Source organism: Nylanderia fulva, unplaced genomic scaffold, assembly GCF_048542155.1.
Source record: "Nylanderia fulva isolate GAGA-0341 unplaced genomic scaffold, ASM4854215v1 Scaffold162, whole genome shotgun sequence".
Classification (NCBI taxonomy): Eukaryota; Metazoa; Arthropoda; class Insecta; order Hymenoptera; family Formicidae; genus Nylanderia; species Nylanderia fulva.
This window is the reverse complement of record NW_028189857.1, coordinates 32,000-58,705: the sequence shown is the minus strand read 5'-3', so window position 1 is coordinate 58,705 and position 26,706 is coordinate 32,000. Positions and strand designations below refer to the sequence as shown.

Sequence of the window (26,706 nt, the reverse complement as noted above, 5' to 3'; positions counted from 1 at the left end):
TTATCAGTAGATAAGCTTATCTTTTGTTTATAAACATATCAGATAACCTGATAAGGGGATCATGTTACCTGATAAGGGGATCATGTTACCTGATATATTTATAAACAAGATAAGATAAGGGGATCATGTTACTTGATATGTTCATAAACAAGATAAGATAAGATAAGCGGCGTCTTTGAGCGGTATCAAAGTTTTCATAAATTTTCTCCGAAAATCCAAGATAAGATAAGCTAAGTTTTTGAATCCAAGATAAGCGGCGTCTTTGTAAGGTATCAAAGATAAACTTGAGCGGTATCAAAGTTTTCATAAATTTTCTCCGAAGATAAGATAAAAATTCTGCGAATGGCTGCCGCAAAATCCAGGCTTGGATCTCTCTCGTTCACCGTCGCATCTCTCGCCGTCGCCTCTCTCGCCGCCGTATCCAGGCTTGGATCTCTCTCGCCGCTGCATCTCTCGCCGCAGGCCCGAGCCGCCGAATCTCTCTCGCCGCTGCATCTCTCGCCGCTGGCCCGAGCCGCCGAATCTCTCTCACTCTTGAATGCGTGCTGAATCCAGGCTTGGATCTCTCTCTTACTCTTACTCTCGCGTGCGCCTCGTATGTTAAAATTATCGATTTTTTTTCGCTAAATGCATTGTCCTTGACACAATAATTATATCTCGCAAAGTATGTAACGGGTGGCGCGCAAATAAAGTACACCATAATATATACATATAAGTATTTATTCGTCTTATATTTAATACATAATTATGTAGTTTTATTACATATTAAAAACTAAAGCCACCAGCTCGCAATCGACAAGTTGGTGCATGTTGAAGGCATTGCTAGCGCGTATCGCATTCGACAATTCTCTCGCATTCGTTACAGTGGATGCAATATTGGAGAATTGAGTATATTTGATATCAACCGTTGCGACGAGCCTCGTCAATCGATCGTACATTATTTCGATACATGAATCGAGCTCGAACATACGATGTAACGTCGATTCGACCATCATCATGCGCACGTCCGCTGATTCGAGACTTATGAGCTTGGTGCCGTTTATCTTGTGAAATCGCACTGTTAGCGGCCCGACACTTATGCAATTATACACATCGTTGTTGGAGGAGGAGTCATTATTCAGGTAATTGTGAATAGCGTGGCGTTGCTCGTAGAGTCCTTTCCACGTTTCGAGAGATAGTAATAGCTGTTTTCCCCGATGATCTCCTATGGCGATCTCCACGTAACTCGGCGGATCCACTCTGATGCCGATTTCGAGGAATTTGAATTCCGTTGACGTCAATGCGTATCGTCTTCCAAGTATACGAACCGCACGAGGCTCCAGCGAAACGCTGTAAAAAAAATTCGGAAAAAAAATTTAAACTAAATTAGGAAAAAAGAAATTATAACTCATAAAAAAATATAGAATATAGAAAAAATATAAAATAAAATTAAAAATATAAAATAAAATTAAAAATATAAAATAAAATTAAAAATATAAAAAATACAAAAAAAGTTATACTTACTCGTCGCATTTCTTCTCGCACGTTTCTTCATGTCTCGGCATGTAGTAATTCATGCTGCTGCTGCTGCTTCTTTGAACCGAGGGTATTAAAAAGTGAACCGTCAGTTAGAACGGTCGACGAAAGACTGCTTGTATAATAAGGTACTAATAATCGAGTAACGGTCATTTTTAAAATATTAGGAGAAGGGGATTCTTAGAAATATATCTGGAGGGAAAGAACAAAGAGAAATATTTAAAATATTAGGAGAGGGGGATTCTTAGAAATATATCTGGAGGGAAAGACAAATTATTAAAAGTAGTGGGGGTAAAAGAAATTCTTAGAAATACGATTGCGTGAGAAATTTTTAAAAGTAGTGGGGGTAAAAGGAATTCTTAGAAATACGATTGCGTGAGAAATATTTAAAATATTAGGAGAAAGGAATTCTTAGAAATATCTGGTTAGGAAAAATAATAAAGAGAATAGTATGTAAATAATATGTTTATTCAAAAAACGGATGATCGTCGCGATTAGCCGACCACCAATTGAATAATTTAAATACATTTTGTAACGCGCAATTTTTTACATGTTTATTACATCGTAGAGTATATGTGGGATCTAATTTATTTAATGCAGGCACATCTTCATATATGGCATCCAAGGTCTCAATCATGAAACCGCTGCACGCATCGTCCACTATTTCGGCAAGCCACTCTCGCTTTTCGAGTCCTTTTACATACACGAGAGAGGACTCTTCTTCTTCCTCCTCGTCTTGTTCATTTTTTCCATTGATAGCTGCCGTGATCAAGCGCTGAACCATGCAGTATGGAACATTTCCATCCTCCCATTGCAAGCTGTGATGATGCTGAGTTATCCATGAGGCCTGGCGCCTTTCCGACTTTATAAGCACGCTCCACGGCACAGGGCATGCAAAGAAATAGTGTGACATGATATATCCTCTTCTCAGGATTGCCGCTTCCTTCACGATAAATCGCTTGTTTAGGATAAATCCTTGCAGGTCGACAAACGTTGGTGCGGACATGATCTCTTCGATGTGAGTCAGTCGAGAGGTATTACTTCACTAACATCAGACATCTCGCATCATCATGATTATGTATCCTCCTCCCCCTCCCTCACACGCGTAGTTGTGTAAACATTTTTAGGTGATTTTGCGCACAACGTTGGTCAACGGGTTGTACTGGATCACGCGATCGTGCATGATGAGGCAGTACGCAGTGGTATTATTAGGTATATTCTCCTTACACTCAAATTCCAATCTCACATCCACCGTTGCGCTCTTGACCGATTCGTTTTGTCGAGAACAATCGATAATCACAAACGGACCGTTTTGTAAAAACCGTGTGATGGTGAGGCTCGGCTCGAGATACTCGTATCCGTAATAATTTTTGCAGAAACGCGCATACGTGTCATACAGAATCGACCATCTGTTTCTATCGAAATCCAGATTCATATCGTCGTACGGATAACATTCCGAGTTCAGATAGAGTTTCACGTTGGTTAATTTACAGTTGTCGAATCGACTCGTATCCTCGGACATGACACTTTTACGCCCTGTCTGCAGAGCAAAAATTACATATCGCGGCTTCTCCAGTTGAGTCGCGGTCTTAATGGCCCACGAATGCTTGGTCGTACGCTGCAATAGCGGAAATTCGTATAGATCCCACGAGCGGAAACCCATGCTGAGGTAACGTCCGCTTTCCAGAGCGCGCAGCATCGACAGCTTCTTAATCTCGCTCAACAACACGTGTGGCATTCGCCATTGTATCTTGAATATGTTGATCACAGGCTCCAGTGCAGAATTTCCATACAGACAATTATTGTCGTTGCGCGCTCGTATTAGGATCAACTCATGACGCGCATTAATAACCACGCGTTTGTAATCCTCGCAAAATCCCAGCAACATGTGCAGCGGTACGCAAAAATTAAAGTATCCATTCACAGTAGTCGGGCTATCCCAGCCTGCATTTCGCATAATCACGCTTCTATCGGATGACATTGTCACATAGTTTTTCAGCAGACTTGTTATTCCCACATTCCTGTTGCGATCAATCTCCACACCATCGAGCTCGTAGCGAATTTCGTCAAACATGAATGCAACGCAATTATTTCCCAGCATCACATTGGATCCCTCAACTGGATGAGTTATCCGCAGTTCACCCTCGATGTAGAGGAAACTCTCATACGGCAACGTATATAAATCCTGTTGTTGTATGAGTATTCTTATCTCGTCGCTGTATCCAAATGTTGTGTTGGCAAACGGGTTGTATGTGTGAGTCTCAATCTTGACGATGCGATCGTCAAAGACTGACTCTTCCTCGATGTTGAGAATCTCAGTCATTGTTCAGATGGCGCGCACCGCAAATCCCAAAGATTGTAAAAACGCAACGTTTGACGAGGTGAGTCTCTTCTTCACGGTTGATTTGATATTAGCGAATGATGTTGTTGCTGGCCTGATTGTGTTCTTCGTGTCTTTATTCAACACGAGCATCCCGTTGCACGAGGGTGGCCCGCCGTCGTACGTGCAATCTAATTGTTATCTCTTCACCTCGAAAATCAAGCAATCGTCCCTCCTGATCAGTAACGCGTAACACTAAATCAGTAATGCTCCGTACGAAGACCGGCAGGTAAATGATCTGCGCCGGCGTTTCCGATATCTTATATCCTGGTGGTACCCTCGGTGAAAACTCGTGTATCGTGTGAACGAGTTTATCGTTGCAGTATGCACCCGCGGTCACGTTACACTCTATGCGGATAATGTTCACGTTGATAATATTAATCGCCATGTTCGATTTGTGCCATTTTCGCGGTTGCAGTATACGATTCGAGAATCCCAGCAGCGATCCAATGTTGTTGGGCATGCTAAAGTTTACTCTGTAGGCACACTTGATCTCGCTTCTCATCGTATTGTAATTAGCGCGGAGCACGATTGGGTAATCGTCATCGTCGACACCTTTATCGCTAACAGCATTATGTTTTCGGGAAAGTGCGCGTTTCAAAAATTTATGTATCGCTTGCAGCTCGTACGATTCCTCGGGAATCGTAATTTCCGCATCGTCTTTGCCGTAATAAAATTTATTATTCGAGGAATTCACATTCGATATAGTGTGATAAGTTTCAAAATCCGTCAGACCGAGCTCGTAGTCCGCGTCGCTCAAATCTATGGGCGGAAAGTAGGTCGCCGCGAGGACGCTACTCTTCCCAGTCAATGTTAGTGTTAGCGACATGTTGACAAAACTGAGTTAAATAGCGCAATGTCAGTCTTTAAATTCGCTGCAAGTTGAACTAAAATTCAATCTCTCGGAGAAACTGCAAGCACAATTGTCCACAGATACTCTGATCATACGTTTGAAAAGAGGTGTAATTGTATTCCAATTTCGGCACGTTTAAATATCGCACCAATTCCTCGGGTGGTCGAAGATTGCCAAAACTGTCGAAATAGATTGCGCGATTTCCCCTTTTTGCATACGCCACCCAATGAGTGCCAGGACCGTCTGTGCTGTCCAGATTGACGATACCGCTCTCATTTTCTCGCGCGCCATTTATCGGTAAATTATTGCGCATAAATACACCTTTAAAATATGGAATGTGCATACGTTTTGCAAGTTGTAGCAATTGCACATTTGTAGTTACACCTTGCGGCATTTTTAACGTTTTTTTGACGTTTTTTTTTTCCTCGCTCCTCGTCCATATTTGTAAGGGGCGAGATACAGTCCGCGGCCTTCCATGGCGCGATTGTGGCGTAGTATCTCTTGCAACTGACGTTGCGCGGCTTTATTGTCGTTTACCGCTTTTGCTACGCCAGCCGCTCCGCCGACCAGGGATCCGAGCGCGCCCAGCATTGGTAAAATCGGCAAAAATCCGCCTCGTTTTGCTGCCGAAAGTACCCTCCTCCTCCTCTTTTTCGTCCTCTTCTTCAAGCCCATGCCGAGCTTCGTCTTGGCCTTCATCGCTGTCCAGACAACTGCGGCCGCGGCTCTCTCACCGAGACTCGAGTTTTTCGCGACGATGCGAGTTTTTCGCTTTCTCGGCGAGTACCTTATCCGCCGCGTGTCTCTCGGCGAGTTCGCTGCTCCGAGAGTACGCTATATCGTGTTCACGACACGCCGCGTCCAATGGGTTGACGCCTTGATCACCTCTAGCCAATCGCTTTTCCAAACGAGTTCCCGGGCCGCAAAATTGATAGCCGGGGATATGAAGCTCGACCGGAAGTGCGTTTATCGCACGATTTAATACACCTGTGCCTATTTTCGTTGACATCCGCCGCAATCTCTAGACGATACTGAGCAAAGCGCAAGTCCGCGCAGCTATAAATAGGCGGACGTTGGAGGTCAAATCGGGAGTGAGAAAATGAAATTCGTGCGACAACCTCTGACGATACGAGTGATGAATTACGACGACAGAGTACGCTGCAGCGTGAACGAAGGTGTGCGCAAACACGGTACGATGCTACCGACAACTATACGCGCGATCGTTTGCGGCCCCTCGAATTGTGGTAAAACCAACGTATTGATAAGCCTGCTGGAAAGTCCGCACGGTGTGCGTTTCGAGAACGTGTACGTGTACTCGAAATCGCTGCAACAGCCGAAATATCGCTATTTGGAAGATTTATTGACGTCAATTGACGAAATCGGCTACTTTACATTCTCAAATAACAGTGACGTCATTCCACCGAGCGAGGCATGTCCAAATTCAATTTTTGTCTTTGATGACGTGGCATGCGACAAGCAAGATACGATAAGAGAGTACTTCTCAATGGGGCGCCACTCGAACATCGACTGCTTCTATCTCTGTCAGACATACGCGAGAATACCGAAACATCTTATACGCGACAACGCGAACCTGCTAATCCTATTTAAACAGGACGCCACCAATTTGAAGCACGTGTACAACGATCACGTGAATACCGACATGTCGTATGAGGATTTCGGGGAGTTATGTCGTACATGTTGGCAACAAAAGTATGGATTTCTAGTGATAGACAAGGACAGCTCGCTTACGAACGGGCGATACAGAAAAGGATTTAACGAGTTCGCGATACCGCGGAGCCATTAGTCGTCGACAGCACTCTCTAGAGTTTAGGATGGCTGATAATATTCGCGAGCGTGAAAAGGTTGCCATGGAGATTGCGAAGACGGCCGAATCGATCCGCAAGAAACACCGCGCTCTGAAGACCGGAAAGATCGATGATGATATCGCCGTCAAGACTCACTTTAAACCTATTATCGAGCCGCTACAAAAGATTGTCGACAACGCGACGATTTCGGTGAAAAACGAGCCTAACACCGACGACGACGACGACGACGGTGTGAAGATCGAGACACGGTATGAGGGGGAGACACCGAAAAAGAGAAAACATAAAATTATCAAGCGATATAAAGAGGAGGAATTGAAAAAGAGAAAATATGATATTTCGAAGCCATTGGACGCTTCACTGCCGACAACATCTACACCGATAAGCGCACAACCTGTGATATCCAAAGTGCTCGTAGACGAAAATGTTTTGGAAACCACGCGTAACCCGCCTGAAATATCCCTTCGACACTGGTTAAGATCGTCGGAAGGTCGACAAATGATGCGAAAAGATTGGGGGCCATTAGGACAAAAGTACATGGACGCTCTCCTCGGTGCTGATGAGAAGAAAGAAATTGATAATGTATACGGAGTCTACTTTGGCGAGAATGAAATGCGGCTCGGCAGCAAGCGATTTGCGATTGACAAAGATGACAATATAATCATAGGCGACACGCGGTACATTGGAACGCCCGGATTGTACGAGTTGATCTTCAAGAAAAGACCCGATTACCAGGAGGACGATTTACAAAAATACAAGCACATATTATTGGCGACAAACGTGCATAAACGCAATTTTGATGCGCAAGGTCGTGTGAAGGGTAGCAAGGGGGGACAAGTACAAATATATCATCGCACCGTTGACGCGGGTGGAGAGCCCAAAATCTGGCACTGGAATGCCTCGCGCTATGACGCTAACCGACAATAAGATTGATTACGTGCACTGGGACGACCCCAACGAGCTAGTGGATCGCCTACGATTGCTCGACGCTTTGCGCCAAGCTGGCAACAACGCGCATGACAACGAGATCCTGTCGATCATCGAGGAACTGCGGGAAGCGGGCATTATTATAAATTAAACAAGGATTCCGACAATCTATTCAGTCCATCGCGTGACACTCTACAAAGCATTGCAAAAAATGTCCATCAATAAATTTGGATTATTCGAGAGGAGAATTGATACAACCGGTGATCATTGGCACACATTGATGAGAAGATGTGAGCGTAAAAACGCTCTATGTCGCGTCGCTACAGATTATGACGCGAGATCGCGCAAGATTCGCCGTGTAGCGCAACCTGAGGCGGATACCGATGCCGTCAACAAATTGTACCTGGAAGAGTGCTTTAAAACATTGATGGTCCAACAGAAAGAGTTAGATGAGAAGCTGGCTGCGTTAGAGAAGGATGTACGAGCGTTGGAGACTGCGATAAAAGAACTTTTGCGTGCACCAAACACTACCTCAGACATCTAATGAGCGGTTGGCTCAGAAACGTCCATCAAACAAACGTCTAGAAGAAGTGGTTACGATCGACGTGCTACCAAACAACAATGAGTGGTATCAGTGACCGACCCGGAAGCAGCAGCTGTGAACGACCCGGAAGCAGCAGTGAACGACCTGGAAACGGTGGTGAACGCGACCGCTACGATCGAGGTTACGATCATGTCAAACAGGGTTGCGAACGAGGCTACGAACAAGTCCTTAAAGGTTACATACAAGGCTATCACCAACTCAGTAAGGGTTGCGAACAGGTCAGGGACGGTTACGATCGATTCAAAAGCGGCTGCGAACGGATCAGAAACGACTGCGAAAAAGGCTGCAAACGAGTCAAAGACGATTTTCGAATGGGCCAAGGACGGGAGTGAACTACGCTATAACGACTACCTAACCCGAAAGAACCCCGAAACAACGTGAACGAACCCCGAAACAACCCCGAAACAACGTGAACGAACCCCGAAACAACCCCGAAACAACGTGAACGAACCCCGAAACAACGTGAACGAACGTGAACGAACCCCGAAAGAACCCCGAAACAACGTGAACGAACCCCGAAACAACCCCGAAACAACGTGAACGAACCCCGAAACAACGTGAACGAACGTGAACGAACCCCGAAAGAACCCCGAAACAACGTGAACGAACCCCGAAACAACGTGAACGAACCCCGAAACAACGTGAACGAACCCCGAAACAACGTGAACGAACGTGAACAAACCCCGAAACAACCCCGAAACAACGTGAACGAACGTGAACGAACCCCGAAACAACGTGAACGAACGAGAATGAATAGTGAAAATAACAACGAGCAACATAGTTTGGAGAGAAGGCAGTTGGTAAACGAGTTGCACGCGTCAGCGAGAAAAAATTTCCCTCGAAGACACGTCATAGTGCGAGGATACGATGATCTGTGACAAGTCGACATTGTCGAGATGCGTCCGTACTCCCGTTTCAACAGAGGTTACCACTACATACTCACCGTCATCGATGTGTTGAGCAAGTATGCGTGGGCTGTACCACTCAAGAATAAAGGAGGAAGCGAGACAGCTGACGCAATCGCTGAGATAATTCGAGACAGCAAGAGATGTCCGAAAAACATGCAAACCGATAACGGGAAGGAATTTTACAACGCCGATGTGCAACGACTTATGCGAAAACATGACATTAATCACTATTCGACATATTCGATATTGAAGGCATCGGTCGTCGAGCGATTCAATCGCACGCTAAAGAACGACATGTGGAAGATGTTTACGCTGAATGGCACTTACAAGTGGTTCGACATACTGCCACGCCTCGTATCAGATTACAACGGACGCAAGCATCGAACGATTGGTATGCGACCCGCCGACGTTACCCCCGCGATCGCCGAAAGACTCTTGGCTACCGTGTACAATCGTGTAAAAATCGCGGGCCCGGCAAAGTTCAAAGTAGGTGATCAGGTACGCGTCAGCAAGTACAAACAACTTTTCGAGAAGGGTTACACGCCAAATTGGACAACCGAGATGTTTAAGATTGTTAAAGTGCAGCATACTAATCCCGTAACATATCTACTCGAGGATTATCGCAAGACATCTATCGCTGGAGCGTTTTACGAGCACGAGCTGCATCGCGCAAATTGTCCAGATGTGTACCTCGTGGAGAAAATACTGCGCAGGAGGGGTGACGAGGTTTACGTGAAATGGCTGGGATTCGACAGTTCGCACAACTCTTGGATACATAAAAACAATGTTATTTAATGTTATTTTATTCAATCATTGTATAACATACTATATATTGTATACAATATATAACAAAAAATATATAAAATATATATATATATATATACTTCTCATTAATACATCCTCACAATATAATAAATATAATAAATATAATAAATATAATAAATATAATTTACAACGGTATTCGATAATGTCCCCACGGCAAGGTGTCGGTCGACTCAGGTACGACATACCGTTTGTCGTCGTAGGGACTTAGAGCAATTTTCGTCTCGCTGATGGTATACACTTTATGCAATTTCGATCTTATGCATGACTGCTGACGCGTCATTTCAATATCGTCATTAAGGCAACGCGTATAATCGTCGAATGTTATACTACTCGCTACGACGTTACTTTTGACGCCTTTTGCCTTTTTAGTGTCCTTTTTACCGTCCACCCGCAAAGCATACATTTTTGCTCTAAGCCCGACGAATTCGGTCATTATCGCGCCGTTATTCTCATCTTTCATCAGACCTGGCACCTTTTTATTCGCGAGTGGTATACCGTACGCATTATTCGCGGCGTAGTCGCTGGTATCGAATCGAGCGATATCGCGTTTCAAATTTTCATAGACATCCTGACATTTAATTTGATATATTAAACTGTCCGTGTCGGTGTACATTACTCTACAATTGTCACGATAGAGCGGTGACATGTATTCGTTATGAAATTCATAAAGACATACTTTTGATATGTCGAGTATGCACATGCCGACGTAGATTGGTTTGTAGATTTTAACTTCGAGTTTGCGTAATTCAATTGCAACTAATTTTTCCGAAAATACGCTAGTACTATGAAAATTTGGTTTCGCGATCATTGCCTCCGCACCGTACCGTCCGTCCCATTTTGTTAATAATTTTACATCAACATGATTGCGCACATTTTCCATCGTCTTGCCGAATACCGCATTATTTATCAATTTATATAAATTTTTTTTAAAATCGTTTTTCGCATGTGTTCTAAACTGCGTGTTGAGTTCGATGTATTTTTGCAGCCACGCTGACTGCGTGAATTGTAGTATGCGGTATATTTTTGTTATGCGTAGCCCGTGGCGCGTGCACTGCTGTAGATTACGATAGTGTATCACGTAGCGCTTCTTATCGCAAAGCGTTGCGAGGAGTTTATACTCCCGCTTGCCGGGCGGCTTATCGCGCGTCGGGCAAAACGGTAGGTCAATGTGCGTGTCATGAAGATGCCGCGGATACTCTAAATCTACTTCGAGAACATAGCCTATAGGCGAATCGAACGCGATAGATGATACGTCAAAATTCGATATATTGTCGACCCACCGAAAATCGGCATACGGCAATGGTTGACACATTGCCCATCCGTACAAATTATTTACATCGAAATACATGAGGTACGATGAGGGTTTCGATGGGTCGTACGATTGCATGTACTTGTTATTAGCCTGTGCGTATCGGCCTGAACATTGACTAAGGCCGCCGCGTATACCTCGTTCGACAAACATTACCATGTCAATGTCTGTTAATAATTCAAATTTTATATTCGTATGTTTTAACATGGCGTCCCATGTATATCCGGGGAGAGTATAATAATATGCGGGATCGAGTCCGTAACTTTTTATACAACTATCGCGAAAATTCTCAAATATATCGGCCAATAACAAGACATCAATTTTTAAATATAAATCGCTATATTCGCCTAGCGTTCGAAGGGAGAATCGGCTCCAGATGGTCTCAGCGTGCGCGTAATCACTCTCGGATACTGTGTCGCCGGTTAAGGAACTGTAAAATGAGTCGCGCGGCGGTAAACGTGTGTCTTGTAATCTGTCCACGCAGTCAATGTATTCGTACGGAAAGACGCCTTTCCGTGTCAATAAATTGAATTTTTCACTAGTTAAATTTTGATATTCCAAATGTAAAATTTTTAGTTTTTCTTTATCCAAAAATGACGCTAATTTGTCGAGACTAGCACTGAGAAACTTGTACGAATCGATAAACCGTAATTTGATATAATTTTTCGAATTATTATCTTGTGTCAATTTAACAGTTTTCGAGAATGAAATGTATTTTTCCTTTGTTATCGGCAATAATTCGATTTCCCCTTCGAACGCTGTGGCTATGTCCTCGATAATAAAATGCGCGTCGTAGCCGGACAGATTGTGAAAGACTATAGGAATACAAAATGATTCTTTGTAATTTAAGTTACAATTTGAATGCGCAGGACCCCTGTACCGCCCGGTGAGGTGGCAATGATCGCGGACGCGTGTATCGTCTTCGTCAAACGGTTTTTCACAAATGTGACAATGCGTCGCGGTGCGAAATTTTAACCACTCGTCAGGCGTTAAATTTACCATGGGGACATTGGTCGTTAAAATATTTTTTACGCGGATTGCTAAATTTTTAAGCTGTTCGGCAAACCACGCGACGCAATCGACACTACGGCGGGAATTGTACGCGGACAACGAACTGTCGTACGAACACTGTACATAGTATGCAATGCTGAACACTTGATGGTGTTGATGATTTTTGGCATCTTCGGTCTTTGCCAAAACACACTCGAGGTCGGCGTACACTACAAACGGCAGCCGCTCCTTCCTCGTGTAGTTGTCGAAGCTGAGCCACTTGTCATTCTCGCTCGGCAACCGAATAGCGCAGTCGTTCAGTTTCCCGCAATCTTCCATATGCGCCTGCAATTTATCTACCGCTTCGAAATAATGTAGGCATCTGTAAAAAATTTAATGAAAATTTAATTAAAAATATAATTTACGTGTAATAAATATATATATATACTTACCGATCGCATATAAATTTTTGACCATTGTGTTTGCTCAGTTGCGAGCTCACGAGACGAGACAGATTTTTTATGCATGTGAAATGCCCGTGTTCGTCCTCCACGTACAGCAGATTGACGTGCCTGTCCTTTTTTTCCGAAAGACGCAACGGGACGATGTTCTCGTTCTCGATGATGTACACGTTTACGGAGATGTCGTTTGCAAGTTCGAATTTTTTAATTTGATTCACAGTCACTGGAAACTCAATGTTTTGGAGATTCAGCACTGTTGTGTAATGCGGATAGGAGGATTCTCGTTCCATATGTCTTTCAGCGGGGTACAGAGCGGACACCACCGACCATGCGAAACACGCATTGTCCGCTGATCGCACATTAACCACCGCTCTCTTTGCCATAATTTTTTGCGGTAATTTGACATGACATCCCGCGCGCATTGGATTGTACTTATTTACATTCACTGTCAAATCTATTATCCGCGACAATGCCCAACCGCTATCGCGTTCCTGGAACTCTTCTAGCGATGCTAGCGTGGGCTTGATTACGCGGCGCTCGTACCACTCGCGTACATCGGACGTGCGAAAGAGTTCAAAGTTTCTCGTGTTAATACTTTTATTGGCACGTTTGTCACCGGACACAAATTCGCCGTTGAAAACAGTGTTCACTTTTACACTGGCGTGTCTTTGTAGCACATTCTCCACGTTCTCGACTACAATGTCTTTGGCATTTTCCAAAAACTGACGCGGTTCGATGTGGTCTGCGTTAATTACCGCACCGGTCAGTATACGACTATCGAACGCCGTATCGATTTCGCGCCAAACGAGTCTTTGCGCGTTATTGCCGCCGCCACTGAATCCGCCGCCGCTGCCACTAGGTATGGATCCACCACTAAACATGGATTCACCGACATACTGTCTCTGCAAGCGCACCTTCGCACCCTCGAGTCGCGCTATTCTCGCCACGAGAGATTGCCTATGTCCAATTGAGAGACGTGGACGCTTGGCACGGCTGCGTTCTTCCAGCTCTTCGATAAATTCTTCGCACTCTTGCAGCCATCCGAAATATTCGCCCAAGTTAGCAACTTGGCGGGAACGCTCCAACAGGTCGCGCTCAACGTTCTCCATTTTTGTAAAAAATTCACTTTTTTCACACTTATTACAAAAAAAACTTCTTTGCACACTAAACTTTTTTTCTTGCACCTCGAATGAAGCGTGCGCTCGCCAGTGGTACTATGGCCCGGCAGCTGCATCGGTCCTCATTATATATCCCGATCATCCCTTTGTTCGTGGGGATGGTGATGCAATTGTTAATTCGCGAGAAATATTTGTGTGATATCTTCGGAGAAAATTTAGATATCGCTGATAATTCTTAGAAATACATAGATAAATTTCACCCCGTCGGATCGACACGTCGGATCGGATTAACATGTCGCAACCTGTACGGATCAACCCGCTTGATTGTCGGCAAACCTTTTGTTCTTAGTAATTCGCAGAATTATCTTATCAAATTTAGATATCCGATTGTCGGCGCTCAGCCTAAAAAAAAACGGCGGCAGCCATTCGCAGAATTTTTATCTTATCAAATTTAGATGAAGAAACGCAACCCCCTTGATTGTCGGCGCTCGATCCAAGCTTGGATTTTGCGGCAGCCATTCGCAGAATTTTTATCTTATCTTCGGAGAAAATTTATGAAAACTTTGATACCGCTCAAGCTTATCTTTGATACCTTACAAAGACGCCGCTTGTCTTGGATTCGAAAACTTAGCTTATCTTATCTTGGATTTTCGGAGAAAATTTATGAAAACTTTGATACCGCTCAAAGACGCCGCTTATCTTATCTTATCTTGTTTATGAACATATCAAGTAACATGATCCCCTTATCTTATCTTGTTTATAAATATATCAGGTAACATGATCCCCTTATCAGGTAACATGATCCCCTTATCAGGTTATCTAATATGTTTATAAACAAAAGATAAGCTTATCTACTGATAAGACCCCCTCCCCCCGCGTGACGTCACCCCCCTCGCCCCCGATTCCCCCCCGCCCCTCACCCCCCTCATTGCCCCCGGGTTAGAACTCCCATAGTATACCCATAGTTTACCTCGTGATTAAGTTTTCTTTCCCCCTTCCTCCCATAGTTATCCTTACACTTTTATTATTTAAATATTTTATTTTGAGAAATATAACCGTTTCTCTGGTTTCGTATGTTATTATATTATGTTGCGTTAGAGGAAAAGCTTATAGTTTTTATAATTTTAGTAGTAATTTTAATAAATAATAGTTTTTTTGTTGATTATTGAGTTATTAAGCTTCAAAAATTATGGTTTTATTATATAAATATTTATGTTCTTGCTATACATCTTTAATTTTGTAACATAATATCTTTCTCCTGGTTAATAAGGTGTACTATACGTATTTCGACTAAATTTTATGCATCTAAACATTTATGTTCATCATATTAAATCCGCCATTTTGTTTTTTTTTTTTTTAATTCTGACTTTGAATTCGTAATCAGCGACCTTAAAAACCCCTATATACTAAATTTCATACAAATTGAATAACGTTTTCATATTTTGACCAGTTTTTCGGGATTTGGCATCACTGTGGCGACGGACCCAGCCAACGCCTCTACACCTCTTGACATGGAAAGGCTTCGGCCTTCCGAGCCTAGGTACCGGCACTCCTACGCCTTTACTCGGCGCTTCCTCGCCTTCTCTCGGCGTTTTCTCGCCTTGTGGCGCTGCCTCGCCTATACCTGGCGCTTCCTCGCCTTGCGGCGTTTCCTCGCCTTTTTCCGGCGACCCACGCCGCCTCTCCGGCGCTCCACGCCCAAACTTCGGCCCTGTACACCGCATCCCAGGCGCTTCCTGCTAAGAACCCGGCGTTTCCTCGCCTTCTCGCAGCGTTCCACGCCCAGGCGCTACACGCCACGGCCCTGGCGATCCTCGCCCAGACTCCGGTGCTGTACACCATATCCCAGACGCTTCCCGCCGAAAACCCGGCGCTTCACACCCCGGCGCACCATGCCACGAGCCACGGCACCGACTCACCACCGAGGAGGAAGATACGCTTCCTCAGCGACGTTCCGCTGCCGTTGCCCCGGCTTAACGTCCAACACCGCGACACCGAGGCCAAACGCCGTAAGTCGAGTACCAAGCGTTTCGGCGAGACGGACACCAAGCGGCACAAGAAGTCCCCCCGGGGACAGACTCGAGAGGCCCAAGAAGCACTTAGACAGGTGTGCACCCTAGCTCCGGTCCCCGATACCACAATATCAAAACCGGAGTTAGAACTACATCCCTCGTCACCGATAAGCAAATCGTCGTCCGACGGAAGCCTTAGGCGACCGCGAACTCCACACTACTTGCCGCTTACCGCAGAAATACCGCAACGCAGGTCGGTGGAGACACAAACCGACCCTTGAACATCAACCAAAAGCCTGAAACAAGGAACGCAGACTTCCGAGGCCCCGAGCAAGGTTGACCAAACAACCAGCAGACCCGAAAACGAGCAGACCAGAGGAAATACGTTCCTCTGGATTATCTCTTACACAAACACGCAACCAATTGTATATAGTGTAAAAATAAATGTGAACATGTTTTTTAAACTTGTGTAATCTCTTGGAAAACCTAGCAAATCCTAAGCGACCACACTCTTCCTACTCAGCGAATCGTAGAGAATAAGTATAAACGTTAACCTACAGCTATAATGAAAAGACAAAAAGCTATCGAATCTGGCTTCCAGAGCGTGATCAAATCGAAATATATAGAGATGTCGTGTTTACTGGTCGACGATATAAACATTATCTGATAGAAAAAAAATCAATTGAATAAGTTTTATTGTTGAGGACACAACACCAATTGAAGAGGAGCTGAGACCTGTTACAATGTAAGGTTCATTACGAAATAGCAGTAACGACAGTGATACAAAAGATGATCTGCAGAGTGTAACCGAGAAAAAAGAAATAAAAAGAGACATGCAGAATCGAGAATATCAAGTGAGAAACCGCAAATCGATAAAATCACCAAGCAGGTATCATGATGCATGTATATCTGTTGTAGATTATATGGAATCAGTCATATGAGGAGGCGATTGCGAGCAGCGATGCAAATAAGTGGAAGAAAGCCATGGACAATAAGAATAACTCGCTGAAAAAGAATCAGACCTGCACGTTGATAAACCCATCTGATAATCAACAAATTTTCGACAATCATTGGATATACAAAGTCAAGCAAAACTGTGATAGCAGCGTGGAGCGATTTAAAGCAAGAGTTGTGGCTCGAGGTTTCAAGCAAATAACAGGCGTCGATTATCATGAGACATTTAGTCCAGTAACAAGATTTGATTCGATTCGTATGATTTTATCTGTTGCAACATCTAAAAATATGTATCTTCAACAGGTTGATGTCAAAAATGCCTTCTTGTGTGAGAAATTGATGAAACCATTTATATGCAACAAGCAAAAAGGTATGAAGACGGAACTAAGCGAGTCTGCAGATTGAATCGTAGCTTATATGGTTTGAAACAAGCATCTAGATGCTGGAATTATCATTTCACAACCGTACTAAGCAAATTTGGACTATATCCGACGAACGCAGACCAGTATGTGTTCACCAACCGAGATGTGGATAATCAGCTAATCTTGACAATATATATCGATAATGGAATTATTGCTACTATAAAACAAGATACAATAAACAAACTGTTAATTTGAACTGCAAAAAGAGTTTGATATTACATCAAGTGAAATAAATACATACTTAGGTTTGCAGATAGAGTGGCTAGCTGATAGATCCATATTTATGCATTAAAAAAATTATATCAAGAAGACCTTGCATCGTTTTAAAATGAAGGGTGTTAATGCAGTTGCAGTCCCAGCTGACCCGCATCATCAGATGTGTGCAAATATACATAAAAATGGACATCAAGAAGCTTCAAATTGCCCATATCGTCAGGTTATATAGTCTCATGTATCTGTCAATAGATACACACCCGGACATCATATTCTCCGTAAACAGCGCCAGTCAACATCTTGAAGAATAAAAAAAAATACATTGGAATGCTTGCAAAAAGATTCTCAAATATATAAAAGGAACCATGGATCATGGACTCTATTTTCCTGCAAGGCAGAAAAACTGCCTCCAAGCATTCAGCGACGCAGATTATACCGAAGATATAGAGACGAGAAGATCGACAACAGGTCTTGTGATCAAGCTAGGTGAAGCAACAATCGCCTGGAGGTAATTGAAGCAGAAAGTTTGACATTATCCACCACTGAAGCTGAATATGTAGCGGCGAGTTAGACAGTTAAGGAAATCATATGGGTGAAGAGTTTACTCTCTGATTTAGCTCTGTTTAACAATCTAAGGACAACTCTCCACATAGATAACATGAGATGTAGAGTGCAATAAAACTCATTAAAAATTCCGAGTTTCACCAAAGAAAGAAGCATATTGATGTGCGTTATCATTTTATACGTGACAAGTACAAAGAAGAGGAGTTCTTTTTGGAGCACGTTGGATCAAAAGAGCAGCAAGCTGATATATTAATAAAATCTTTGCTAAAAATAACTTTTGAGACGCAGAAGAAGCTAAATATCTTGAGCAGAAGAGAAATCAGCCTAAACCTGAACATCAACAAATAATTTTATTTTCGTAAAAGTACTAAAGTACTTAAAAAAAAAAAATATTTTTTTGTTGTACACTATTAATTAATACTATTGAGAAGTAAAAAGAGAGAGAGAAAGAGTGTTACTTAAATTTTAATGTTTTCTTTTAGTGGGAGTGTTGCAATTATATTATATAAAAAGAAATACCTAAATTTAAAATAATGTTTATTTTTATTTTTATAATACTTATAAGAGTTTAATTTTTTGTTTCAAATCTCCCGCCGATCTCAATTATTAATTTTGAAATCAATTGGATGTAGATGTAACTGCTTCTTCCGGCCTCTCTCTCTCTCTCTCTCTCTCTCTCTCTCTTCTCTCTCTCTCTCTCTCTCTCTCTCTCTCTCTCTCTCTCTCTCTCTCTCTCTCTCTCTCTGGGCTTTTTTGTGTTACGTTCACGCTGTGTGTCGAAGATAATAAATCGTATTTTACTTTTGTAATCCGAGCAAAATTCATCCCCTACATTGAATTTTTCATCAATTAGAAGTTTATCTATAGCTAAATCTTCACTTATTGACATGCTAAAAATAACTTATCGTTGAAAAAGAAAAATAATATCTAAAGGTATGAAAAAAGAATTGCTTAAAAAGTGACTAAAACAAAAAGTCTGCACAACCTAAAAAAGGGAATAAAAGAAAAAATAAAAAATAAAAAATAAAATTAAAAAATGTTGTTGAACTTTTAATTTTATGGACGTTAAATAAAAAATTCTTGAATTGTGTATATTCTACAAGAAAGCTCAAGTTTTTAATTGCATTAAATAAGAGAGATAATTAGGCATCTCATAACTTTTGACAAGTTATAAATGTCTTTCCAATCAAGTTGCTACAGAGAGGAGCTATTATCATTTGACATTTGACAAAAGAAAATTATTGCAACAGTATCCCATCCTTAATGTGCACAATTAGGACTCTAACAAACATAGGGTTTGTTTCGATAAGTGCATTTTATTCGTTTTGATAAAACTGCATTAATGTAATATTTAAAAATAATATTTAAAATAAATGTTAGTATTTAAACATTATACAAATGTAAGCATTTTAGTCTTGACTAATAATTATTTTTATATATTTATTAAATTATTTTTGTTTTAGATACTTTACACAGTAAATTATATATAGTTCATTACGGAAAAAACGACTACGCTCCGCGCAGTTTTGGACAAAGTGGAGATCAGATGGGGCGATTCAAGCGCACTACTCAGTGCGTTATTATCATATTCTTGGACCCCGGCACACAATTTAGTCTTTGTAAGTTAATAAGTTAAGTGCGGGCTCCCTCTGCCGGGTCTGGCCTGCAAGATATATTTGGCGGCGTGGACAAAATGGGCAGTCAGTCGGGTAGGATTTGCGCGAACCGGACGAAATTCGTAATCGTTGTCTCTGTGAACGTAGAGTAGATGGTCATACTTTTCTCAATTATTACGATACTAAATATCTCACGTTTTGATTTTAAAATCTGTAAGAATTATGAAGAGAAAGTTGGATTAACTTTAAATTAATGGAAAAAGTAATTAAAAGCAACTATACAGATGGAACCGGATTAGAGAAAAAATTGACATTGCAGCAAGCAGAAAGCATGGCTAAGTTATTGTAATCAATGAGTTTTTTAAATTCGTTTAAACGTCTATTTAAATGTAGCTTGTTTTAATACGTTTATGTAATCTGTTTTAAAACGTTTATTTTAAATAATTCCGGATTATCCGAAATTGAAAGGAGCGAAGCAAATCGGACGTGACAGTAAATTGCCGGAAAAGTATGTACGAGTCTCTAAAGTTCTAGAAAAGGTGGCGAACTTGAAACTTAACATTATTATTACGAAATTGTCCCAATTACGCAAAATACAAATCGGACAGGACAATATTTCCCGATCGGACACAGTCCCAATCGGACACAGTTTCGATTGGACACTGTTTTGATCGGACACAATCCCGATCGAACATAGTCCCAATCGAACACAGTCTTTATTGGACATATATAGTTGCGTTCGGACACAATCCCGATCCCGATCAGGCACAGTGCCTAACGGACACATTTCCAAATAAGTTTATAAGGTTTATATGTATATTAACCGGTGCTTTCAGTTCTTAATAAGATCTACAATTGTATATTTCCACATAGGTTTGTAACTTTTCGCAGTATACAAAGTTCATTATAAGCATGTGTCCGATTAAAATTGTGTTCAATTGGAACTGTGACGAATCGAAACTGTTTCCGATTGGGACTGTGTTCGATCGGGAAATATTGTCGTGTCCGATTGGTACTGTGCGCAATCGGGACTCACTCATTATTATGAAGGTGGCGAGAATTGCGAAGGTCACAAGCTAGTCTTGAAGGACTTAGAAGCTCCTTAAATGACCTAATTTCGATTTAAGATACATACTGGCGATACTCCTGTGAGTTTTCCTTATCACTGTTCGGCAAACGTAACGGAAGCCTCCAGCAAGCTCGAAAACGCATGAGGCGCAGTGATTAGCTACTGAACCAGGAACTAACGAAAACTATCCTGTTGCGCTATTTTGTAGTTTAGATAAGTCAGATTGTAATGTAATAATTGTTGTCAAGTGTGATACTCAAGTATAATGTTTGAAATCATTAAAGATAATCTATCGATGAAATACCTCATCTGAACGAATTTCCACGAATACCTTCTTTTTTTAGGAACTTCGTCCTTAATATTAATAAAACATAAAAAGTAGGCCAAATATACGAGCTAAAATAATTTAGATGTAAGAATAATTAAAAATTATTTATTCATAATATAAATGTAGACGTTTCAACCTTAATGGTCTTTATCAATACAATTAACCGCATGTATAAAATTATAAAATATAATAAAGAAATTTAAACATGATCTCGCAAGCTATGTAAAGACGAAACTTCGATTATCATTCGATTTAATTACAATGGTTGAAACAATTATTCTTAGATGTTTTCTGTTTAAGACCATCTCTCAAATAAATGCACGGAGTCCAAATTCGTCGTTGGACAGCGCGAACAGTCTGTTCCGGCATCTTCACGAGATGAGTCTCATTTATTCAAGCCCTTTTTTCCCACAAAATAGATATATTAAAAGGATTCCAATGAAGAACACTCCAAAAAATATAAATTAGCAATAACTTATATATTGATGTTTTGTGTTGGTTGTTGCGACTCAGCAATATCAGGGAATAATATGTGTCATAATTATATCAAAGCCTGTTTATATAGTCAATAGTGTTGTCAATAGTTGAAGGTTAATTTTTTTATTAAAAAAGTGTGTCAGATAATTTTTCTAAAATGTCAAAATAACAGCTTTCAAGAGATTCGATATTTTTCTTTAAATTTATACTATTTTTATGTTCTTTTATGTATAATATTTCAGAAATAAGTCTTTTATTATAGTTGATTTCATGATCTAATATTTCAGTCCCTTCCCAGTCAAAAGAGTGCTTATTATTTAAAATATGTTCAGAAATCACCGAATGTCTTGCAGAATCTAATTTAAAATTGTAAATCAACTTCTATGCAAACAACCGACAATGTTAACGCTTGTTTTGATGAACAATGCAAGACTGACAGAAGTAAGCACAAAATAAATAGATGTTAACTGTTCGCAAGAATCTTAGTCACTAAGCGTTAAGAAAATAGAGACGAAACTAAATGTGTCTTTCGCAATTCAAATCGTCATAATAAAGTCAAGTAAATAAAAATAAATAAATAGGTGGATATAAAAAATAAAAAAAATAAAAAAATAAAATTCAGGCCGCTATATTAATTTTCTGTCAAATCATCCTATGAGATATAAAATTAGCGTGATTACAAGCCTAGTTGATAGGGCTATTTTACTCGCTGACCTTATGTTTCATGAAGAAAATATTAATTTAATCAAAAGAATTCTTATTAATAATTGTTACCCGTTAACAATTATAAACAAAAACATTAATAAAAGACTTCGAGCGATTAAATTTGGCGGTAATCTTAACTCGCCCAATCGAAATAAATTTGATACGCGAAATTGCATTGTGTTACCTTACATTAAAGATCTGAGCGAGAATATTACGCGTTGCATTAATAAAAATGGAATTGATGCTTTATATACTGTCCCAAAAAAATTGGACACATTGATAAAAAGAGGTAAAGATGGGATCGAAAACTTAAAAAGAACTGATGTTGTTTATAAAATTGAATGTGCGAATTGCGATTCGGCGTATATTGGACAGACAAAGAGACATTTAGAAACGCGCATTAAAGAACATAGAAATAACATAAAAAAAGACACGACATTGCATTCTGTCGTTAGTTTGCATCGGACGTGCAACGATCATGAGTTCCGTTGGGATTCTCCGGTGATTCTGCATGAAGAAAAACAAACAAGAAAAAGAGAAATTGCAGAAATGTTTTACATAAAAAAACAAGGAAAAAGTATTAATTTACAGAAAGATACGGAGAATTTTAGTGGAATTTATGATCGTGTTCTTGACGTTATTTAAGTCGTTTTTTTTTATATTTTTTTTTATTTTTATTTTTTTTTTTTTTTATATCCACCTATTTATTTATTTTTATTTACTTGACTTTATTATGACGATTTAAATTGCGAAAGACACATTTAGTTTCGTCTCTATTTTCTTAACGCTTAGTGACTAAGATTCTTACGAACAGTTAACATCTATTTATTTTGTGCTTACTTCTGTCAGTCTTGCATTGTTCATCAAAACAAGCGTTAACATTGTCGGTTGTTTGCATAGAAGTTGATTTACTGTTTTAAATTTGGTATGTAACACATTTTTGTTTTTAAATGTATAATTATTTGTTGCGAATAAGTGTATTAAATTATAATTATTTTGATGGAACTTTTTATAGATGTACTTGAAAAGGGCTGCAATGACAGCCGAAACGTTGTATTTCAAATAATTATTCACAATAAATTATCGCCAGTCTGGTCGACTTTAAACGTTGAGGAGTGGTTTTTTATTAATTATTACTGGCAACCTTAAAGATTATTATTAATTTAAAATTGTTTTTATGTTCGTTAAGTCTGGTACGTAATTGTCTTTTTGTTTGTCCAATATAAGTTGCTTGTCAGCCTCTGCAATTGATTTTATATACAACATTTGAATTGCTGGAGTCATCATTCTTGTCTTTATGTGTTTTAATCCAATTGTTTAGATTTTTCAAGACACGATATCCTATATTTACATCCGATTTTTTAATATTGTCTGATATTTTTTCGGAGATGGATTCTACATATGGAATTGCAACAAATTTGTTATTTTTATCTTTGTTATCGTGAAGACCCTTTTTATTTTCTTTATCAGTTATATTTAATTTGCTGCCGATAAGATTCTTAATCCTGCGATTTATTTCATTGAAAATAAGACCAAGAGGGTAGCCATTAGATAACAAAACATTTATAACTTTATGCAAATTTTTATCATGGAATCGAGGATTCGACAATAGCAGTGCTCTGTCCACTAAATTATAAATAGTGCCTAATTTGTGGCACATCGGATGGTTGGAATAAAAAGATAAAAATCTACCTGAAAAAATTTTTTATGGAACCAATCTACATATATTGCATCCTCAATCACATTAATAGAAATGTCAAGGAAACTAATGCTACGATTCTCTTCTCTTTCAACTGTGAATTTCAGTCTTTCGTGGTATTCGTTGAATTTGTCTGTGATATATGATATATTTTCCGCATTTGTTGCCAATAAGATATCATCTACATAACGATAGTAAAAAGTCAAATTCCAATTAGATGTGTCAATGATAGATGTTTCAAGATCTTGCAAAACTAAATCAGCAATTATTGGAGATAGGGAAGATCCCATAGAAGCTCCGTATATTTGTTTATATGTAGTGTTGTTAAATTTGAAAAAAGTGGATGTTAATATAAATTTAATCGCGTTCAAAAGTTCGTTTTTTGGAATTTTAGTCTGTGGTTCGATGTAATGCCATCTATTATTAATGCATTGCAAGATCCAGAGGGATATTTGTGAATAAAGAGACAACATCTAATGAAACTATTATATCTTCACTGTCTAAAGTTTTTCCAGACAGAGCATTGCACAAATCGAAACTGTTATTAACAAAACTATTCGCTTTAGGAATGCTTTTAATCAAAATTTTATGGATAAATAAAGCTATGTGGTGTAAAGCTGTGTTCACCGACGAAACTATAATTCTAAAAGGAGTGTCTTTTTTATGGATTTTGGGCAAATCATATGCTTTGGGCAAGAGGCTATCACTCGAATGCAAATAATAGTATTCTATTTTGGTAATAAAATCCTTTTTTAGCCATTTTTTTATAATGATATTTAAATCTCTTTCTATTTTTAATGCTGGGTTACTATTGATTTTTATGTAAGTATTAGTATCATTTAGCAAATTTTCAACCTTATTTATGTAATATTTTTCCTCCATTGCTACCGTAACGTTCCCTTTATCGGCTCTTGTGAATAAAATGTCTGGATTATGCCTTTTAAAATTGGTGGTTGCCTTAACCATAGAAGCTATTTTAATATGTGTCGGTGTGATATTGGGTCGCTTGTGTAAAAATCATGTGAAATGGGGAATTGCTATATTGCATATCATTGGGAGATTCATGATCTTATTTCTCTTAGTGTTGCACTCTAAATCCTTGATAAACTCATGTATGGCTATTTTTTTATTGTTCGTATTTATTGGTAAACTAAAATTACTACTCATTTGCAACCAACTGACCACTTTCGTTGAAATTTGCGTGTTAGTTAAATTAATGAATCATTTACTGTTCGTGTGATCTAGCGGGTTAATTTCTTTTTCTGTAAATTTATTAGGAGTGATAGAAATGTTAATGATATTGTTATTTTGGTTATATAATATTGCCGATTGTGTGTATTTCTTAGTTTGTGAAGTTTTATTTTCATCTAGAATGCAACTAAATTCAATTGGTCTGATACTATTAATATATTCTGATTTTTTTAACTTGATTAATCATAAGAATTTTTTCTTATGACTGTAATATAAATTGGTACGATAATTTTAGTGATAGACATTCGGTGATTTCTGAACATATTTTAAATAATAAGCACACTTTTGACTGGGAAAGGACTAAAATATTAGATCATGAAATCAACTATAATAAAAGACTTATTTCTAAAATGTTATACATAAAAGAACATAAAAATAGTATAAATTTAAAGAAAGACATCGAATCTCTTGAAAGCTGTTATTTTGACATTGTAGAAAAATTATCTGACACATTTTTTTAATAAAAAAATTAACCTTTAACTATTGACAATGTTGTCTTTACTTGAGAAGTTAACAGATATAGATAAAAAACAAACAATACATGTATAAGTTATAGTAATATAGATAGAACATGTTCTCATCACAATATATAAAGGGACAATGACTATTTTATCATAACTGTGTTGAGAACAAAAAAGAAAATTTCAAATTCGCAGTAACAAACATCCATTTCACATAAGTAAGCTGATTATTATATTAATCGTTAAATCAAAGAGTTTTCGTAATTCACATAGTCGCAGTGTTAAGATTGTATCATTATATTTAGCGGCAAAACTAAGGGACAACGATTTCCACGTCATCAAACGTTGGAATTGGAAGATGATCCCTTCAATTCAGGACTTACACAGTTTTGACAGTTATGACGGAAAAAATTAGTAATAGTTTATATAAGATAATGTGATGACATATACGAAAAAACAAGAAATTTTATATCTTTTGTTTTGGTTTTTTTAACTTAATGACTCAGTTCCAAAGTCTTGTATGTTAAATTTTGTTTGTTTTTTAAAATAATGTAATATAAATTGTTTATGTTTTTGAAATTATTTTGTACATCATTAAGATGATTATATTTATAAATTTCAACACTAATGAAGACTGTAGTACAGTAGAAACATTTGTACAACTTCAAAATATGTGAATTTTTAACATTAAAATCGTTTTATACATTAATTTAATTTGTTTTTCAATGTTGTTCGATAGTTGGCCTTAATTTACCACTTTAATTTGTTATTCAAATACAGAGCGGGTTTGTTCATTAATTTTATTTATATTTTTTTATTAAATTTAAATTATTTTGATATTATTCTCTCATTCCTATAGTTCAAAATTTTAAAAACCACAATATCTCTTCAAGGAAGCATTTTCAACAAACTTGAAGATAAAATATGTTTGTTTTGGGGTCCTAAATTCGTATTTTAAGTTTGGCTATTTAATTTGTAAACATCCTGCAGACAAGGAGGGATAAAAGTTCCGGAACGGCAAAATATCTCAGAAAATATTGATTTAGTAAAAAAATGTTTCAAACAAAAAGAGTAGGGTTTGAAAAAAATTATTTGGTGATCATATCTGTTTGACCTTGAAATGACTGAAAAGCCCGGTTAAGGTCAAAATGAAAATTTTAAATAATACTCCCCAATTTTTATTACATATTCTTGTAGCTGATGTCGAGATCTTTCCAAAACA

General features: G+C 39.2%; 4 protein-coding genes and 2 pseudogenes across 6 annotated transcripts in view; 1 reads left to right on the top strand and 5 right to left on the bottom strand.

The window, feature by feature from the left end:
* Nucleotides 1-26,706, bottom strand: part of LOC114943642 (uncharacterized) — a 139,029-nt gene that overhangs the window by 105,104 nt on the left and 7,219 nt on the right. The gene's annotated exons all lie outside the window — the stretch shown is intronic.
* Nucleotides 705-1,608, bottom strand: LOC146723877 (uncharacterized). The gene is made up of 2 exons (XM_085480961.1): nucleotides 1,504-1,608; nucleotides 705-1,329 (listed from the first exon to the last, which is right to left on the bottom strand). The coding sequence occupies exons 1-2, from the start codon at nucleotides 1,554-1,556 to the stop codon at nucleotides 759-761; spliced, it is 624 nt and encodes a 207-aa protein (XP_085337087.1). The 5' UTR covers nucleotides 1,557-1,608; the 3' UTR covers nucleotides 705-758.
* On the top strand, nucleotides 6,158-7,649 carry LOC146723876 (uncharacterized; annotated as a pseudogene).
* Nucleotides 9,960-10,482, bottom strand: LOC146723875 (uncharacterized). Its single transcript, XM_085480960.1, has one exon. It carries the CDS (start codon nucleotides 10,479-10,481, stop codon nucleotides 9,960-9,962), a length of 522 nt encoding a protein of 173 aa, XP_085337086.1. The 5' UTR covers nucleotide 10,482.
* On the bottom strand, nucleotides 11,094-12,506 carry LOC146723874 (uncharacterized; annotated as a pseudogene).
* On the bottom strand, nucleotides 12,583-13,719 carry LOC146723873 (uncharacterized). Its single transcript, XM_085480959.1, has one exon. The coding sequence runs from the start codon at nucleotides 13,702-13,704 to the stop codon at nucleotides 12,583-12,585; it is 1,122 nt and encodes a 373-aa protein (XP_085337085.1). The 5' UTR covers nucleotides 13,705-13,719.